General features: G+C 31.6%; 2 protein-coding genes across 4 annotated transcripts; both read left to right on the top strand.

The window, feature by feature from the left end:
• The first annotated feature begins 4,209 nt into the window (after positions 1 to 4,209).
• On the top strand, positions 4,210 to 6,594 carry LOC133692107 (protein BPS1, chloroplastic). 3 transcript variants are annotated; one of them, XM_062112809.1, is made up of 3 exons: positions 4,211 to 4,422; positions 4,686 to 4,744; positions 5,360 to 6,594. In XM_062112809.1, the coding sequence occupies exon 3, from the start codon at positions 5,372 to 5,374 to the stop codon at positions 6,425 to 6,427; it is 1,056 nt and encodes a 351-aa protein (XP_061968793.1). In that variant the 5' UTR covers positions 4,211 to 4,422; positions 4,686 to 4,744; positions 5,360 to 5,371; the 3' UTR covers positions 6,428 to 6,594. The 3 variants fall into 3 exon arrangements, with proteins under 3 accessions (XP_061968795.1, XP_061968793.1, XP_061968794.1); XM_062112811.1 differs by lacking the exon at positions 4,686 to 4,744 and having other exon boundaries at positions 4,210 to 4,422; positions 5,312 to 6,594; XM_062112810.1 differs by lacking the exon at positions 4,686 to 4,744.
• An 8,432-nt stretch (positions 6,595 to 15,026) lies between these two features.
• On the top strand, positions 15,027 to 20,010 carry LOC133692646 (mitogen-activated protein kinase homolog MMK2). Its single transcript, XM_062113735.1, has 6 exons — positions 15,027 to 15,323; positions 15,827 to 15,956; positions 16,552 to 16,689; positions 17,401 to 17,733; positions 18,329 to 18,512; positions 18,937 to 20,010. The coding sequence occupies exons 1-6, from the start codon at positions 15,157 to 15,159 to the stop codon at positions 19,101 to 19,103; spliced, it is 1,119 nt and encodes a 372-aa protein (XP_061969719.1). The 5' UTR covers positions 15,027 to 15,156; the 3' UTR covers positions 19,104 to 20,010.
• Positions 20,011 to 20,133: the final 123 nt, after the last annotated feature.

Below are 20,133 nucleotides of genomic sequence, written 5' to 3'. Positions count from 1 at the left end.
AGAAAAGCGCATCTGTCATTGGGCACGAAACAATCATGAAATCTCTTGTCAAGTTTCATAGCCCATTCTACTAGATTATTACAGGGCTTTCCACCATTTGGTGTTTTATTATCAATCAAGAACCTTTACCTATTGTTTCCTGACTTAAATAGAAACTAGAAAGATAAAAAAAAAATTACTTGAAACATTCAAAATGCACTTGTAGAATGAACTAAACCATAAAATTTGGGCTATTGGCACGCAGAACTTCAAGTTTTGATGCTGCTGCAAAAAGCGAAAAGTATTTGGTAAAATAATATATGCTCGTTGCGTGCAATTAGAACCATGATATCCACCAAATCAGTAACATCCTCTAAATTTGTCCTTAAACCCTAAAACCTATACACTATCCAAATTACTCGTCAAACCCTATATTATCACTAATCCTGCTTAGACTCAAACCTCACTAACCACTGACACAAATGATAAACCATGTAGCTACAATATCAAATCTCTTATGAATGTGAAATTAAAGACTCTTAACACCATTTAGATTAGGCTTGATTTCTTATAAAAACTAAACATGGCATAAAACTACTTTTTTTTCAATGTTTAATTTTTTATGATTTGTGGTTTAAAAATAATTGTTTAACTTTTTTGCCTGACCAAGTAAGTTATGTAAAACTACAAGATTTATTAAAATTTACCATCATGATATTTATGATATTTAAAGTTATGACATTTTAGAATCGTGATATTTAATTAAATGTCATGATTCTTAGACGTCATAACCTTAAATATCAATATTAAATAATATAGTTGTTCATATGATAACCAATAGAAGTTTATATGGTTGTTAATTTCAGAGCCCGTAAGATTAGTCAAGGTGCACGCCATTTGACCGGGATACCCACGTTAAACTAAAAAAAATATATTATAAATAATAAAATTTATAAATTATATTATTTCATTAATTTTTAATTTACTTTGTTAATTAAAAAAACTGATTTTTTTTATAAAAAAAACCACCATCATTGTAAGCCATGATTTCGGTTCAGAAAATAAAGATCACCATCAAACTCCTTGATTCTCCCCTTGGGTTTTTGACTGGCCCACAGCTGGCTTAACATGAACGCATCATGTAGTGATTGACGGAAGCATGGTGTGCCAGATGATGAATATTGCACAGCTGCCGAATGAAAATTAGACACAAGCTCAGTCTTTGCCACACGTATCTAAGGACTGTCGAGGAAAACACAATTTTTTTTTATTTTTTTTTTCAAAATAGCAGTCATTTGCTCATTTATTTGAAGAAACAACACAAAAAAAAAAAAAAAAAAAAAACTGAGGAAAGAACACATGCTAATCTCCAGTGATTTAATCTGTTAGATATCACATATAGCAAATGTTTAATTTTGAGAAGAGATTTTGTCTACAACTTTATAAAAAAATAATTTTATTCTCCCACGTGTAAAGGAAAATAAATAATAAATTTAATATTAATCTTTATTTCCCAGTAGGAGTACTATTAATACTAGATTTATTATTCATTTTCTTTAATACATGGAACAATAAAAATATTTTTTTGTATAAAGTTCTACGCATAATCTCTTTTTAAATATATTTATTATGTGAGATATCTAATCAAGTAAATCATTGCAGATTACAAGGATAAAAATGCATTATAAAGCTGTAGATAAAAAAAAATCGAAGGGATGTGACTGATAGAGAGAGAGACAATTTTCCAAAATATGTTATTTTGTTTTTTTTTTAAAAAAAAAAAACTACACGTCACCCTTTGTCTTGGCATGGTAATTGCCTTTAACATCGTAATCTAACAGCATGTTTAGTATTGAATTGTTTTTCAAATAATGTTTTATAAAAAAATAAATATTTTTTAAAATTAATTTTTATTTTTATGTTTCATGTATTAATGTCAAAAATAATTTAAAAAATAAAAAATATATTATTTTAATACATTTCCAAGTAAAAAAATATTTTAAAAAACAATATCTATCATATTCTTAAACACCACTTAAAATAAATATTGTTTTTCAAATTATTTTTTACTTAAAATATTTTGAAATAATATTTTTGTTATATATTTTTTTATTTTTAATATTAACATATTAAAATTATAAAAAAATATTAAAAAATTATCAATTTAAAATTTATTTTTTTCTAGAAATTATAAACATGAAAAATTCGGTAATATTGCACTTCCAAAATTTACCTATATAGAAAGTAGATCCTCTCTCTATGTACACGCAAACCACCTAATTAAAACTTTAGAAAATATAATTTTGAAGGATGTAACTTAATTGATTAGATTTTAAATTTGTTTTTTAAAGGTCATTATTTCGAATTTCATAAATTTTAAAATCACTTGAGACTTACATGGTCATTAACTTAAGGGTCCGTGAAATTAGTCAAGATACGCATAAACTGGTCTGTGTCAAATAACCATCTTAACCTAATAGCTTAAGCTGTTAGATGAGGTTTCAGGATATGATTTATATTATTCTCTAACACCCCCTCTTAAGTAAAAGCCCTTTAGACTTGAAACTTGCATAGGTTCACATTATCTTGTGCTTGATTTTTTATCAAATAAATAGGGATTGTGAGATTCAAACTCTTGACTGCTTGGTCATCAAGGCTCTGATATCATGTCAAATAACCATCTCAACCCAGAAACTTAAACTTTTAGATGAGGTTCAAAGATAAAAAAAATAAAAAAATAAATTATTTTAATATATTTCTAAATAAAAAAATATTTTGAAAAACAATATCTATCATATTCTCAAACACTTTTTAAAACAAAATATTGTTTTTCAAATTATTTTTTACTTTAAAATATTTTAAAATAATAGTTTTATTATATATTTTTAAATTTTGATATTAACACATTAAAATTATAAAAAAAATATTAAAAAACTATTAATTTCAAACTTATTTTTTCTAAAAATCATAAACATGAAAAAGTACGTTAGTACTTCACTCCCAAAATTTACCTACACTGAAAGTAGTTCCTCCGTCTATGTACATGCAAACCACCTAATTAAAACTTTAGCAAATATAATATTAAAGATATAGTTTAATTAGTTAAATTTTAAATTTAATTTTTAAAAGTTATCAGTTTGGGTTTTATAAATGTGAGGATGATTAAAAATTTATATAATCATTAATTTTAAAATATATAAAAATAATTAAGATACACACAAACTAGTTCGAAAATTTAAGTTAATTGAAACAAAAAAATACTTCAGCAAATACATCGTTATAGGAGCCCTTAATGGATATGTCCTCAAAACAGAAAATAGTCTTCCATTTATGTATTTACTGTCATTTTACTAAAATTCAACATAAATTGGTTAGTTGCTTATGGTACTAAAAATTGTCAAGGGTCAAGCTAAGAGGGAATTCAAAGTAGAAGTGGAAGTAATTGGACGCAAAAAAATCTTGTCGCTTGAATCTGTGTTGAGGGTGCTTGCAGGTATGCCTGTGATTATCTTCCATCTTAAAATTGAGTTCGTGCCTTGTGTTGTCAAAAATTGCAATGTAATTGGTTATTTTTAACTGGTTTTGTTTTTAAATTATTTTTTTTAGTTAGCTTTGAATTATTTAGTAATTTGGATATGCTCAAGTCAGGATTTTTTACAAATTTTCTATTGTTAATTTTTTTTATTGTCATTGTATTCCTTTTCTTTATATTATTTAAATTGCCTATTAAACCAATTCCTCGAAATCTTAATTATTAGTTTTTAGTATTTTTTTTTCTGGCCTGCGGTTAACCACAGGCCACAAATCTAGTAATTTTCTCAAGAGTCAAAAGTAAAAGAGGCCTGGTCTGTAAAGAGAGGAGAGGAGCATCGCACCCGTATTTTTTAGCCGACTCCTACACTCGAGGAGTTCTTTGGCGGGCTGAGTCCATTTACCTTTTCAATATCGACATTAGCCATTTGAACCTGGGCCGAGCCTTTTCCACTGGGGACCACATATAAATATTTTTCTTGCATCCTTTGTCCCATATTAAAATAAAATAAGAAAAAGACAACTCCAAATATAATATAATATTTTGGTCGGCAAATGAGGTCCGGATAGGGCAATTCCGTGTGCTGAGAAGGAAGGATTCTGTCCGTTGGATCAAATGCATTAAATAAAATCAAGCTTGACTCTCCTTGCTTTTTCTCTGACCCTTCATTTCCTCACAAAATAAAATTCAACAAAAGAATAAAAAATCAAAGAATATATCTATCCGTTACCACATTTCTCCACTCACTTCCTTCCACGTACAGCATCTGACCTCCTCACTTTTGCCCATCCTTCAGCTGCAAAACAAAGACTTCATCTACCTGCCATTGATTAACCGGAAACTTTCGACGAAGCAGCGCCTTTGGAAGCTTTTTCTCTGAAATTTCCCATCTTTTGCTAGAACCCCTTCAGGTACAATTTCTCCGTTCACTATTTTATTTCATGCAATCAGTCTTCTCTGTTTTGATTTCTCTTTTCTAGATCTTATACCAGTACTTTTATTTTTTGTTAAAAACGATTAGGGTTAGGGTTTCAGTTTTTGTAGGGATTTTTGAGTTTCAGTTTGGCTTGATGGTTACTTTGATCTAAGGATCTGCTGCTAAGGTCAAGTTATTAATTTTGTACTCCTTGATGTTACAAAATAATCTGCTTGTTTTGTCGTGTTCTAATTTTAGGAATAGAAGGCATGAATTGAAATGGGAGACCCATAGATCGAAGCTTTAGATGTTATCTGGTATGAAAATTCCTGGCTGACATTTACTTTCTTTTTTTTTTCCCTTTAATTTAATTGATTTAAACCTGAAAATGTTTTTTGAATGAGATAAAGAGAGAATAAGCACTTATTTAGCGCCTTTTTTTTTTGTCGATGTGATGTTACTGATTTTGAAAAGATGAAGAGTGGCCAACAAGGATATGCACAACTTTTTTTTGTGTAGTTTTTATTTTATCTAGCCATTTTTTTTAAGATCTGTATGCCATGTAGGTTTTTTAGGTCAATGGGCTTTGAATTTTTTTTTATGGGTCTCTACTCTCTAGTTAGAGTTTTACATCATTTTCTCTGAGGAAGGACCCGGAGGTAAAAAGAAAGACCGTTGTTAGATATTTGGTTCAGCCTCCTGCTCTCTTGTTGAGTTGTTTCATTTTTTTAAGAAGCTCCTGTGATGATGAGTTTTGTCATTTGTCTTGTTGAGTGTGGTTTCTAATTGCTTTCTATTGATCTATGTCTTGTGTTTGGCGTGGTTTTGGCTGATATTTGTGTTTTCAGTTTGTTATTCTGGTGATGATTAATTTTCTTTTGTAGTTGTGTGCAATAAGAATAATGATTTTGATTTTTCCAAACTTCTTGAAGTAAATTGTTGAAATGAGTCGACCACAAGAGCCACACCGCCCTTTCTTCCCATTCGGAAATCCTTTCAGGATGCTATCTTCAAAGGGTTCTCAATTGTCCCCAAGGCTTCTTTCTCTATTAAATGCTTTTGAGGATGCTTTGGCAGCAAGGTTGCGGAAACTGAATCCTAAAGACAAGTATGATGTTCTTAGCTTGACATGGATGAAATTGGCAATGGAGTCACTCTGTGAGACTCATACTGACATAAAAACCCTCACCACCGAACTTGATCTCCCTGTGACTGACTGGGATGAGAAGTGGATAGATGTGTACTTGGACATCAGTGTGAAATTGCTTGATATTTGTGTTGCTTTTAGTTCTGAGCTCTTGCGCCTGAACCAAGGTCATCTCATGCTTCAATGTGCCCTGCATAATTTGGAGTCCAACACTTCAGAGAAGCTTGTGCGGGCTCGTTCTTCTATAGATAGCTGGAGACAGCACATTGGCTCAAAGAACCCTAGACTGGAAAACTGTAAATCCATCCTGGATGGTCTTGTGGATTCACTGAGTCTGCCAAAGGTTAAGAACTCAGCCAAAGGAAAGGTGTTGATGCAAGCTATGTATGGAGTTAAGATACATACAGTGTTTGTATGTAGTGTCTTAGCTGCTGTGTTTTCAGGTAATTCAAAGAATCTGTTAGATTTGGATGTTGCCAACACAACAATGTGGGTGCAAGCTTTTTCTGATTTGCAAACTAATGTAAATGGAGGAATTAGAGATATATTTTCTCAAGGGAAATTTACTGCCTTGAAAGAATTAGATGAAGTTGATACTGCTGTGAAGAATTTACATCCCATGATCCAAGATGGTATGAGGCCTATTGAAGCTGAAGCATTCAGTAATTCTTTTTCAGATTTGGGGAGGAGAGCAGAAAAACTTTCCCAAGGGCTAGATTTTCTTACTAAGGTAGTAGATGGCTTTTTCAAAATTGTTTTAAGTGGGCGTGATGCTTTGCTTTGTAACTTGAGAGTGTCTGATAATGTTGCTAACCCATTCCCAGGGAGCAATGGGGAACAGTTTGTAAGATAGATGGTTATGGTGAAGCTTGCTATTCGAATGTATAGTTTTGGTATGAGATGTCCCCTCAGTAGTATTGTCAAGTGTGAAGTATGTTGTGCTTTCATACTGGTTTGTACAAGGATGTTGTATGATATAATGTCAGTAATACATCAAAATGCTTTGCACTATTTCACTTATTATGTTTTACCCCAACTTCCTGTCCCATTTTTCAGTGTAGCCAGGGAGACTTTGATAGCATGCTCTGCTTTCTTTGATATTATAAAGCTTAGGTTTTTTGTTCCCAGATATTCTTCGAGTCGTTTGTGATAGGACATTGGTGCTTAATTGGTCTCATGGGGGGTGCGTATCATCAGGGCGTTTTTCCTGTGCTGTGCTTGAAAGCTGAAGAAGCTGAGGTTTAATGTGTAGTTGCCATAACGACTGTTTGTGAAATTCAATTGGGTCTGTTATTTCTTTCCAAAGTATGAATATATTACTCTCACTGCACATAAAATTTTATGTTCCTTAAAAGAGATGCGGGACGGAGTGTCGTCTTCTCAATTCTGTTTTTGTTCAGGGATGAAGTTATTCCTCGTTAACGTCCCCCCTGATATTCAATCTCACCTTGTAGACTGAACACCAACCCAATCGGTTCTCTCCTTGCCGGCTTGGAGATTTGAAATCTTCACTTTAGCGGTTTTGTGCCCAAAAGTTCCTGAATGTGTTTGTGTTCAATTGACCTAGAGCTGTTGGCATACCAGATCCAACTAATATTGAATTCATGTGTGCTTTTGCATCATTTCTACGGGGGTGCCAATTCGTGAATATGGAACATGTTTGGAACGAATCAACATCGTTTCATGAACTTTGGATAAGATGTATTATTTAATGTATTTCATTGCAATGGTTAGAATTCCATATTTGAATTAAAAAAAATTAGAAATTCATTTTTCTTTCTTTCTTTTTCCTACAAGGGAAGAAAAGATTCAATAGCTCTATCGATTATCAAATCTATTTATCTTTGTTAAAGACATCGCATGGAATAGTTTATACAGAACGTGAAAAGAAAGAAATTCAAATTCAAAATAGAAGTTTCTGAACTAGAATGAATGGAGTCAGGTGAAGACTGATTGCTAAGTAGCGTAGCAACTCGACCAGAGGGAGAGAAGTGAAGCTGCTTGACCGACCGAATAAGTGAATATATATTATCGTGAACATTTTATTATATGCTTCTTAGCAGTTGAATGAATTAGCGCTCTGGCTGGAGCTAGATAGGAAGTTTCTGCCGGAAGCAGCTGGACAATCTGGGAATGCTTTGCAAAGCAAAGAAGCTTCCCTTGATTCCATTGATAGTGTTCATCTTTTTTGTAGAATCCCTAAAGCAACGAGCACAGCATATGGTTACACTTATCTCCATGAACAGAGAGAAAGTAGACCTTGAGGCGCTGTAGCCTTTTGATGTTTGAACAAACGGAGGTTGACTTTAAAACAGCCGTGAAAGCTGGAAACTGTAGAGCAAGCTAAAAGCAAGCGGCCGTGATGCCACTGGATTCTTTACGGCCAGGAACATGCCACTAGATTCTTTATGGGTCAGGATGTTCTAGACTTGGGGCGGAACTCATGGAAGCCATGGATTTGCACAATAATCATTCATGATATGCATATGCAATTCTAACGCTGACTTTCATTTGTGTTGTGGAATAAAATATATCCAACCAACGACAGAGCCATTGATCTGAGTTGCGAAAATGGTTAGAGGTTGGATTCTGCTCGTTAGATTGTGAGTTTAGTACGAGGCTAGATTCGTGGTTTAAAAATTTCAGTGAAGGTTTAGGAGTTATGACCTCGCTCAATAGATGTTACTGATGGTGAATTTCAGTGAATGTCCTCGGGGTTGAAAAAATAGGTTGTGAAAGACTTTCCACGTTCCGCTTCGCATCCCAGTGGTAAAAAAAACTACTAGGAAGCCACAATCCATCTTAATTACGCCGCTGTGCTCTGCGCTGCTCAGGGACCAGCACTACAAAGACAGCATGTATCCTAATACAAGTTACAGGTTATATGCCTGTGTGCTGCATATAGGGGCAAAAGCTGTGCTGAAATAGCTAGCCAGTTTCTGTAGTGGATACATATTACCGAAGCAAGTTCTCCAAGAAAGGTACTAAATTTTTTCTTCTTCTTTACAACCCTATTCCTTTAATGAAAAAAAAGAGGGTCCTCGTCGCCCTAAGAAACAAAAAAATCGACATTTTCGCCATCAATCCATGCCTCAGGCAATAAGCTCCCCAAGAGTAAGGATCCTGACATGCGGTTTCTTCCTCAGCTCACATAGGACTGGTCCAAATAATCTAGTCCCCGATGGCTGGCCTTGCTGATCAACAATTACTGTTGATTGTCCTCGAAGTAGCTTTTTCATTGCCATCAAACAATCACTATCCTTAATTTTAATTTTATTGCCCATCACATGGTGCTAACAAAACACTTATATAATCAGCATCCTAAGATTCCAAACTCTCTGCAACGACTATAACTTAAGCACTAGATTAGAAAAGGAAAAAAGGTAGCAGAAGGAGGAAGGAAACTCAAAAGGGGTCAAGAACATCTCCCCTTCAACCCTTGTATATGATGGTTTTTGTAAGCAAAATTGATGAAGAATTAACTTCCACTGTTTCGCCTTATTTCCCGCCATAGAAAAGAATTAAAACCTGAAACTTTTTTAGCTTTAAAACCATACATTTCTCCTTTGGAAAACCATTCAAGAAGATGACTAAGATGAAATGTTCAGTTTCTTTAATTATGGATTGGACATCCTTAAATAGACTCGTAAAAAAATAGTATTTTGTGGACTAAAAAACTATTTTACAATAAATTCAAATTTAAAATAAATTAACAAAAAACAAATTGACTGCAACTTGAGTCAAGTAAATGCATGCAAGTTAAACTCATACTATTTTGTTAAGGTTTATTTATACTTTTTTAATTTTTCACCATATAAACTACAATAATATCTAATTTCTTTTTTATATGAGATAAAGGGTCTTGAATTTCATACAAATTTGTAAACTAAAAATTTTCTTAGATTAATTTATCATTTAACTATAATTTATTTTAATCTTAATGTTTTATATTCATGAGCTTTTATTGAAGAATAATTTTCTATAAAATTTTAATTCTAAAAGTAAATGATTCTCAATTTTAATTTGGTTTAAAATATAATTATTAATCATGTTTTTATTAAAACAAATTCCAACACTTGCCTCCACATCACATTCTTTACGATTTGTTTGTTTTTGTATTTTAAAAGTATTTTAAAAAAATAATTTATTTTATTTTAAATTAATATTTTTTAATGTTTTCAGATCGTTTTGATATGTTAATATCAAAAATAAATTTTTTTAAAATAAAAAAATTATTATTTCAATATAATTTTAAATAAAAAATACTTTTAAAAATTACCACAAAAACAAACAAAAGCGTGTTATGGAAGTCAATTGTCTCTAAAGTCCTAACGGCGGCTGGTTCGACTGAAATTGGTTAACAACATAGCCAACTCATCAGTATGCTGAAACCAAGATCCACCGAGGAATGCTTGGTGAAGGACCAGCTAGCTTTGAGCTACAAATAATTGCCAGTCTTGAATTTGGACACTCCAGAATCAAATCTCCACCTCGGCTGTAGGAAGCAGCTTAAGCCCGTATTAGGGCATTGTATCATCCTGAAGTTGTATTCTACTTTCACCGGAGACCGTTTCACCTCCTCACAATAAGCTCTGAACAGAGCGTTTTCTTTTCAAATATTTTAGGTGACGGTGCTTGCTTTTGCTTCTGGCCCGAGAAAATGGGTTAAGATTTGGTTACGGCCTAGTAAATTTTTTTTATTAAAAATAAATTAAAATAATTTTTTATATTAACATATCAAAATCAAATAAAAATATTTAAAAAATATTAATTTAATATTTTTTTAAAAAATAATAATAATAAATCGAGCTATAAAAACAAACATTATCTTGTTCTGGGCTTTTATTCTTTTTCTATTTTGTGTTTCGATTTACTACTTTTGTTTTTTCTCTCCAAGTAATTTATTAAGAGGAAAACAGAGACTAAAAATTGGCTATTTGAATAGTAAATTTTTTTTTAATCTTTGAGCAACGGAAGATGAATTTCAAAGCTAAAACTATTTTAAAATGAAAACGCAATAGGGGCAGAATGTTGATCCTTGAAGGAAAAAAAAAGATGAAAATTTTGGAAATAAATTTTGTTTCATTTTTTTATTTTATATTTAAGATTAATATATAAATTTATCTCGTGAAATAATTCGGTTTTATGGATTATTTACTCTCCTAAAAGGGAATGGCTTATTAAAGTGATCGAAATTGTATTTAAAATTGTGATTTGTTTAATGGTTGAGATTTGGTGACCCATTCAAAGGCACGTGTCATAAAACGTGCTCTTGGTGATCCATGGAAAGGGGGGAGTTGAGCAGGGCCCTTTAGGTAAATTAGCAACTCGATCATTTAAGAAATCCACACAAAGGTGGTTGGTTTTAGGTTGTCTTTTTCGCGCGGTCTTTATTCAAGATTTAATTTTTTTTTATTTAAAATTAATTTTTTATATATTTTAAAATTGTTTTGATATATTAATGTCAAAAATAAATTATTTTTTTTAAAAAATAATATATTAAAAAAACACTTTAAAATATAATATCTGCAGCACAGTTGCATTAAATTAATTTATAAAACTTATTGAATTCATTAAATACAATAACACTCACCGATAAAGTTTTGCAGATATGACTAGTCAATATATTTTTCATGAAATTTCAAAGAATATCTCTGAAGTCTACACAAAAAAGAATTTGATTGAAGTCAATATAATTTGTTTTGTTTTCTTAGTTTTTTAGCTAAAAAAAAGTATACTTTACGTGTCAGTGAAGATAAAATTAAGTAAAATATTAAATTGAATGTAGAAGTATAATGAAATTATTATTTTACTCTTTATTCTTTAATTTTTAAAGCTTTAATTAGGGATAAAAAGGTCTTTATACATGTTCAATTTATCATTCTTGGTTTGTTAGGAGTAATGTTATCTTTTTATTGTTTTAATAATAATATAATTACTGTAATACTTATAAAAAGTAAATAATTAAAACCTTTGGCCTGGGGGAGCTGTAAGGTAATTTTAATTTCGTTATGAATAGTTGAATTAATCAAGTATTAAATTTAGTAGTCTTGGTTTCAGGGGCTTAATTATTATTTTCTAATAATTTTTTTTGTTATTGTTATTTAGTTTTAGAGATATTTTTGTTTGTTTGTTTTTTTAATATAATTTTACGTGGACAGAAGAAGGGCATGTCCATTCTCTCAAGGAAGAAATCAATGTCAGGGAAGATTCACGACGACTCATTCCAAATTGATTTCTGAACTTGTGGTGCTCTTTGAACGAAACCCCTCCGGTGATTCCAAGATAATTAGTTAGCTTGGTAATTAGTTAGCAACTTGAATGAAAGGGTTGAAAGGTCCCCCGTTGCCTTCATTGGACCAGAGAGAGGGGGGGTATGACGCTCGATCGACTGAGCTACCACCCCACTTGCCAAGGATTACGTCAGTTTTTTATTAAGTGTTTTTTTTAAATATTATTATCTTTTAGTCATAGGCGCATTTTTAATTTTGTACGCATAAAAAAAAGCAACTGATATGTGTCAGCTACGATGTCGTTTTCAAGCATACATTTCATTTACAACAATAGTTGAAATCAAGCTTTCATAATATTATTTGATGTGTTTTAATATCTTTTTTTTTAGAGGGGCACGTATGGCAGTGAAATTCAGTTTTACGCTAATTGACTCTTTTTTTTTTTTTTACTTGAATTGTATAATGATTATATAAAAGATTATGTCAGCCCTTTAATTTTTTTTTTGATCCATTTTTTTTTTAATTGTAATATTTTTATTTACATTGATTATTTCTAATTGAATTTTATTTTTTATTTCATCCCTAGTTGTTTGATTTTGTCAATTTTTTTTATTAAATCTAGTCATTCTTCTTTTAATTTCTATTTTTTTTAATTATTTTCTTGATTTGTTTGTTTTTCTTCAATTCTATTATTGGGCATTTCTTTTCATGGAATTTTTATGTCAAGTTTGGTGTCTAATTCTTTTAATTGTTATTTTTTAATTATTTTCTTAATTAATTTTTTTTTCAATTTCATCTCTAAATATTTAATTTCATTTAAATTTTCCCTTAACATTTAATTTCAATTGTTTTTTTTATGTTGAATCTAGTTCTAATTCTTTTAAATGCTATTTGTTTAGCTTTGCATTGTTTTTTTATTGATTTTTTTTTCAATTTCATCTCTCAATATTTGTTTGGTTAAGAATCTTATTTTTTTGTTTTTTCAGATTTTTGAGTCATAGATCTGAAAAATTAGTCTGACTTTGGTTATTTTTTAAAATATTTTTTTTTAATATTTTTTTGTTAATATTTTTTTTACTTTGTTATTTACAGGGTTATCCCAATAAATGAATAGTCATTGAGCATATAGTCCAGACAATATATCCTATGAATAATGATTGAGCATATAGTCCAGACAATATATCCTATGAATAATGATTGAGCATATAATCCAGACAATATATCGTTGTTATCGAATAAAAACATAATATAAGACACGAAGAGAGAGAGTATGAAGAAAGAGGGGAAAGGAGATGAGAAGTTCATGGAGAGTGCAGGGAAAGGGGAAAAGGAAAAAAGTAGCAAAGAGAAAGAAAAGAAAAGTCAAAAGGATATTTTAGTTGAATATAATAAAACGAATAAAGACGAACACGTTAATAAAATGTCCAAGGAAACGGAGAAAATGATGATTTTCCGGTTGGTGGCAAATAAGGTAGACTTTGACTTGGAGGCTTAAGGTGTCGTCCTCCTTGGAGGAGGAGTTTTGTGCCTTTTCAGGAATTCATTACTTGTGTTTTGAAATGTTTTTTTTATATAAATAAATTAACATATATATTTTTTATTTTTTAAAATTTGTTTTTTACACCATATCAAAACAATAAAAAAATATCAAAAAAATTAATTTAGAACAAAAAATTTAAAAAATAATGGTTGAATCATAATACTAAACATGAGCTTTGCTAGTGTTTGATATTGTATTAATAATTGTTTTTAAAGTATTTTTTGTTTGAGAATATATTAATATAATATTTTTTATTTTTAAAATTTTATTTTTAATATTAATATATCAAAACAATTCAAAAATAAAAAAATAATTTGAAGTAATATTTTTTTAAAAAATCACGTTTACACCACAAAGACAAATGAGACCTTAATCTTACTGTTGTCTTGTGACTTTATAGCAAGTTAAAGGTTAGTTTAAAAGGGTGTTTGAACCGGAGTTTTTCAAAAAATTAGTTTTTTTTTTAAATTAAAATTTTTTAGTTGTTTTAACATGTTAATATTAAAAATAAATGGAAATGCCACCTGATGTGTTTTAGGAGAAGGATACTTGAATTCTTGAAATTCTCACAAAAGCAATACGATATTTAAAGACTAAAGTATACAGCTTAGTGCTCGTTTGAATGAAAGTGGAGGGAGTAGAGAACCATAACCACACCGATCGTCATGATCTTGCTGAGGTGTTCTCTTGTACGTCGAAGTAAGGAATGATTTTATGGATCTTCTCTTCCAGCCTTCCCAGCTTGAAAAGCTTGGGATAAAAGACATTGTTTTCAAAATTGGGTCCGCTTGCTCTGGCTATAGGACCACTGATTTTGAAATGAAATCAATTTGCTCCCCATCATTTCTTCAATTTTCAGCTACACATCTTTGAAATTATAATAATAATAATTTTTTAAAATAATTTTTATTTAAAAATATAAAAAATATTATATTAAAATAATTAAATCATCATGGTTAAAGACGTCAAGCTTATTTTTGTGTATTTTAAAAGTATTTATTTTAAAATTAAATTTTATTTATTTATTTATTTGCTTTTATTTATTATTTATTTATTTTTTCAGATATTTTAATGTGTCCATGTTAAAAATAAATTTTTAAAAATAAAAAATATATATTTAATATATATTTTAAATAAAAAATAATTTAAACATTTTTTCTGCTACTATTCAAAAAGGCTTGTCACCGACCTAACCTAACCATTCTTTAATTAACAAAAAACAGTTCAAAGACGTTCAAATGTTTTTTATTTATTTATTAAAATAATATATTTTTAAAAATATTTATTTTTAATATTAGTATATAAAAAGCAATCCAAATATATATATAAAGAAAAATTTTTATCAAATTTTAAAAAAACATTGTGCGAACAAAAAAAATAAATTTTATGATCTGTTTAAAAATATAATAAAAAATATTTTTTAAAAAATATATTAAAATAATATATATTTTTATTTTTTTATACCAACATATAAAAATAAAAAAAATAATATAAAAAATTAATTTAAAAATAAAAAATTTAAATTTCTTCAAAAATATGGTTGAATCCTATAATATACTAGATATATGGTAACAGTAGTAATAAATAAATTAATTAATAAAAAAGAAAAACTCCCACGCGCAAATCAAAAGAAATGTCAAAACGACAAAACTTTACACCTGCCTACCGACACGCCCGCCCCAAATATTATCCCTTCCTCCCCTCCCCTCCGCTTTCTACTTCATCAACAACTTTAGTACTGGACGGACTGCTTAATTACCTCTCTCTCTAGCTTGTAATCGGATCCTTACTAGTTGCTGCTACTGAAAAATGTCAAGCTTAGAGTCAAGCTCAGGTGGTGACCCTAACATCAAAGGCATACCTACTCATGGTGGACGCTATGTACAGTATAACGTGTACGGTAACCTCTTTGAAGTTTCTATAAAGTACGTCCCTCCTATTCGCCCTGTTGGCCGTGGCGCTTATGGTATTGTTTGGTACGTCTGATTCTCATTTGGAAACTACTTTTCCTCTGTTGTTAAGTTTCAACTGTAGGTTTTGGTTACTTTATAGTTTTCGATTTCAGTTCTTTTAGTTTTAGGTTAAGTTATGAATTTTTTATTATTCGTTTTTCGTAGCCTGGTTTTAATGCCGTGTTGGATTGTATTAAGATTTTCTCCAAAGTGAAATTTCAAGAATAAAATCTTGATCTTGATCTTTCTTAAAAATGAGTGCTCTTTTGCAAGATTCCAGAAGATACTAGGTTGCTTTTATTTACTTGGTGTAAACCGTGAAAAGCTGGTGCTAAAGAATTTCTTAATTTTTGAGCTATGGAATATTTATTGCAAGAGAAGTAAATCTTTTTTATTAGTTGTTGGAGTTCTAAGAACTGCTATTTCTGGTGAAGTGTGAATGTATTTTGTGATTTCGTTGTGTGTGACTTAATTTCTGTGTGTAATCATCTATGTGAAGGAAGATGTGGTTTTTTTATTTCCTTCAGTGCTGCTGTGAATGCCGAGACACGTGAAGAGGTTGCCATTAAGAAGATTGGTAATGCATTTGACAACAGAATCGATGCTAAGAGGACTTTACGAGAGATTAAGCTTCTTCGCCACATGGATCATGAAAATGTAAGTTTGAATTCCCTTGTTATTCTCATGATTTCCGAGCTCAACTCAAGTTATTGTTTCATGATTTCATAGATCAATTCAAGTTGTTGCTCAGGTCAGTTATAATTCTACCAAGAACCTGAAATTTGTTGCAATCATAGTTTTCTTTTCAGGGGTGGAATTTTTGTAAACCTGACCTTTGTTTACTTTATTATTATCATCAATTGGGTGATTCCTAGTTAAATTGAACTTAAGCTCTGCTTTCATAGAGCGTGACGATCTTGGTGATTCAAAAGTCAATTGCTTGATTGGCTACAGTATATTACTTTGGATTCATTTGATTCACAATTTTCTATTGTAATCAACTGCGTCATGTAGATATGTTCTTTGGCAGCTCAGTATTGACCGGTTTATCATGTTGCTTCAGTTTTTAAGTTCTATTTGGCTTTACATCATCCACATTTGAGACTGGTTTGTCAACACACTCTAATTGCATGGCATCGGAGCCTATAAATCATGAGTGCTTGCTGATGTTGTATTGTAGAACTTGTGTAGTTATTGTTTCTATGGTGTTTTGTTATAATTATGATCTTACTACTCATTCCCTGCTCCTCAGGTTATTGCTATCAAAGACATCATTCGGCCTCCCCAGACAGAAAACTTCAATGATGTCTACATTGTTTATGAATTAATGGATACAGATCTTCATCAAATAATACGCTCCAACCAACAATTGACAGATGATCATTGTCGGGTTAGCTCCATTAATTCTTCTTGGGTTTGGTCTCTACTATAAGTAATCTATACTCATAGCGAGCAGGGTTATCTAAGACATTATTGTTCTTGTGGTTGCTTATTTGATTTTTTCTTATTTTTTACCATCCTCTAGAATATTTTGATCTTTGACTGTAGCTTTTAACATGCTGCAAATTTCAAGCTTTACTGGTTGAAATTGTGACAAAACGGTTTGACTAGTCATGATAAGCAGCATAAGCTATTCTTCCTCATTTAGCTATAAATGAATGCTAGATTTTGAACTAAATCACAAGCATAGCATGATGACTTTCATTATCTGTTTGTCTTTGTTGAGCCAATAGGTTTATTAGTTGGCTACCTTGTCATTTGTAATTTAATGGTATCATGTCTCTAATAATTCACAGTTACCAGTGGGCTTCACTGCTCTTTCTACCTCTCCCCCTTTTTACTCAAATCCCAACAGATCACCCCGTCATGTTAATCACCCCTTTTTATCTCTCTCTTTTTTATAACAAGGGGGCAAATTTACAGAAGAGAGACAAGCTATGGCCACATGCCACAGCCCAAGAGACTGCTAATGAATAAAATGCTTTCTCTAACGAATGCTATAGTTGGAATTATCATTGTTTCATGAGCAAGAATAGCATAAATTAATAAATACCGTGTTAGGTGCTTGATTTTAATTGATATCTAAATTGTTGCTTTGCAGTATTTTCTCTATCAATTGCTAAGAGGGCTTAAATATGTACATTCCGCAAATGTCTTGCATCGTGATCTAAAACCCAGCAATTTGTTCTTGAATGCTAATTGTGACCTTAAAATTGGCGACTTTGGACTTGCAAGGACAACATCTGAAACGGATTTCATGACCGAGTATGTGGTCACTCGATGGTACCGGGCACCAGAATTACTCCTCAATTGTTCTGAGTACACTGCAGCAATTGATATATGGTCAGTGGGTTGTATACTTGGTGAAATCTTGACTCGGCAACCTTTATTTCCTGGGAAAGACTATGTTCATCAGCTGAGGCTTGTTACAGAGGTATGTCATTTTGCAATTGTCCATCAAACGTGTTCTGGAGTATTCTTGCTGTGTTTTCTCTATCAAAGTATTTGCTCATTGTTTGAGGACTGAGGCTCTAACTCTTTTCATTCACTTATATGTGATTGTTAGTGGCCATTGATAATTATAATTTATGCACCCTTTGGCCTTTTTTTCTCTCCCTTGTGTCCAAATGGCAGGAATTGCATTATTGTTAAGTCTCAATCTGGTAACTGTGTAATGATCATGGATTAATCTAGTATGTCACATCCGGGGAGCAGGTTCGTAAAGTTATTATTTTGAGGGGTCTATTTAGAAGAACCTTTTAAAAAAAATTTCAAACTTGGGGGTGGGTTGAAATTTTTAATTTGTCCCTGGTAATGATGATATCTTAGGAACAACAGTGCAACAAAGAGATGTGATTGGGAATCAGAAATTCCCTCCTCTCTCTTTTTTTCCTTTTCATTTATGTGATAGTGATGCATCTCCACTTCTATTCTGTTTTATCATCACATTCTTGTTTGTTTTTTTTTTTTTGCTGGTTGTGCATGGCACAACTATGAGCTTAACACTTTGTGCATTTATCTTTGAATAGCTCATAGGTTCACCTGATGACTCCTGTCTTGGTTTCCTGCGAAGTGAGAATGCACGAAGATATGTCAGGCAGCTTCCACAATACCCAAGGCAAAATTTTGCTGCTAGATTTCCTAATATTTCTGCTGGTGCTGCTGATTTGTTGGAGAAAATGCTGGTCTTTGATCCAAATAGGCGTATTACAGGTAAAATGAGGCAGGCATGATAGTGATTTCAAGGACTAGTTTGTGACATTGTGGGAACATTTTTTTTAAATTGATGACTATAAACATAGAGTAAAGTTGAACATTCAGGGTCATATGTAGCATTGATAGTGCATCAAAATAATAATTAATACGTATATAGTGTCATGTTGCTTTATCTTTATGGGACCTTTTCCTGCAAGCTTGGCTATGCATTTGACCGGGAAGTAAGTGCATTCACCAAATAATATTTGAGATAATGGCGATTATTTGATAAAGTGAAATTGCATATCTTAGTAGTAGTATAGTAAAATATGGTATGTCCTAACATTTGGAAATTATATCAAATTGATTAAAATTGAGTTTGTTTTCTGATTAATGAAGCTTTTATTTGGGCAGTGATTACATTTGACCTTTTCTCTTGCAGTTGATGAGGCATTGTGCCATCCATACTTGGCACCTCTTCATGACATCAACGAGGAGCCTGTCTGCCCAAGGCCTTTCCTCTTTGATTTTGAGCAACCATCTTTTACTGAAGAAAACATCAAGGAACTCATCTGGATGGAATCTGTAAACTTCAATCCAGGTCCTTGAGAATTATATGATTGACTTGTTGTTGTATACATTTGGGAAGCTATCCCATGGTTATAATGGACAACAATATAACATATCCACCAGATTCTCTGAGAGAAGAAGAGATAAGAAACGTACTGGATGCATAGAATTTTCTGTAGGTTTCAATGAACTGATACTTCAGATTTTTTACAACATCAAAAAGTGTAAGATGGAGGACAAGCAGTGTAATTCTAAAGTTTGCTGAGCAGAATCTCCATAAAGATTCCATCTTTAGTTGGTGTAGGTTCTTCCTTGGGCTGTGCCATGGGCCACTTAAGCTTCATGAGGAGTTCTCTAGTGAACTCTATTGGTCATGGAGTGAACTCTTCATGGTTTTGAGGACGCCCGATGGTCCCTGTTTTTTTTTTCCAGTTTCTGAATGTTGATTTTGAATGTGAAGAATTGCTAGGTAATAACGTGTTTCTCATTGTGGACCTGGAAGAGAAGAAATCTGTAGATATTATTTCTGGTACTGTTGTGCGGGTTATTGTGAGATGGTTATGCTTTATGGTGATTTGGACTTTAGATGTTGGGACATGGGTGCTGGTGTTTGGCTTGACTGTTGTTATAGAGATCTAGGCTTTTTATCTTTCAACAGCCAGCTGCAGTAGCTGAAGAGAGAATTCCAGACCCTTGCTGGTACGAACAAAGATTGTGTTATCATCTGGAACATGAACCATGGCAAAGGTTATGTTGATTCTATGGGACACTGAAGTTGAATCGGATAATTTCATCACGACTTGAGAAATCGATTCTAAAAAACCCAACACTTCCATTTCGCTATGTTTTACTGTTATTTGTTGTGTGCTTAATGCATTTCGATCCGAGGCCTTTTATGGCTCGTGTCAAATTCTGCTTGTTCAATCTTATATTTGTTGACAACAAATTTCATGTTGCGTATTTGTTTCGATTATGTTTGTGCTTGCACCTGCTTAAAGCATTTCAATCCCAAGCAATGAACAGATTTTGTCAATATATGTTTGTCTGATCATGCTGTATGTGTGCGATA

Source organism: Populus nigra, chromosome 4 (assembly GCF_951802175.1).
Source record: "Populus nigra chromosome 4, ddPopNigr1.1, whole genome shotgun sequence".
NCBI classification, from domain to species: Eukaryota; Viridiplantae; Streptophyta; class Magnoliopsida; order Malpighiales; family Salicaceae; genus Populus; species Populus nigra.
This window is presented reverse-complemented; position numbering and strand designations above follow the sequence as displayed.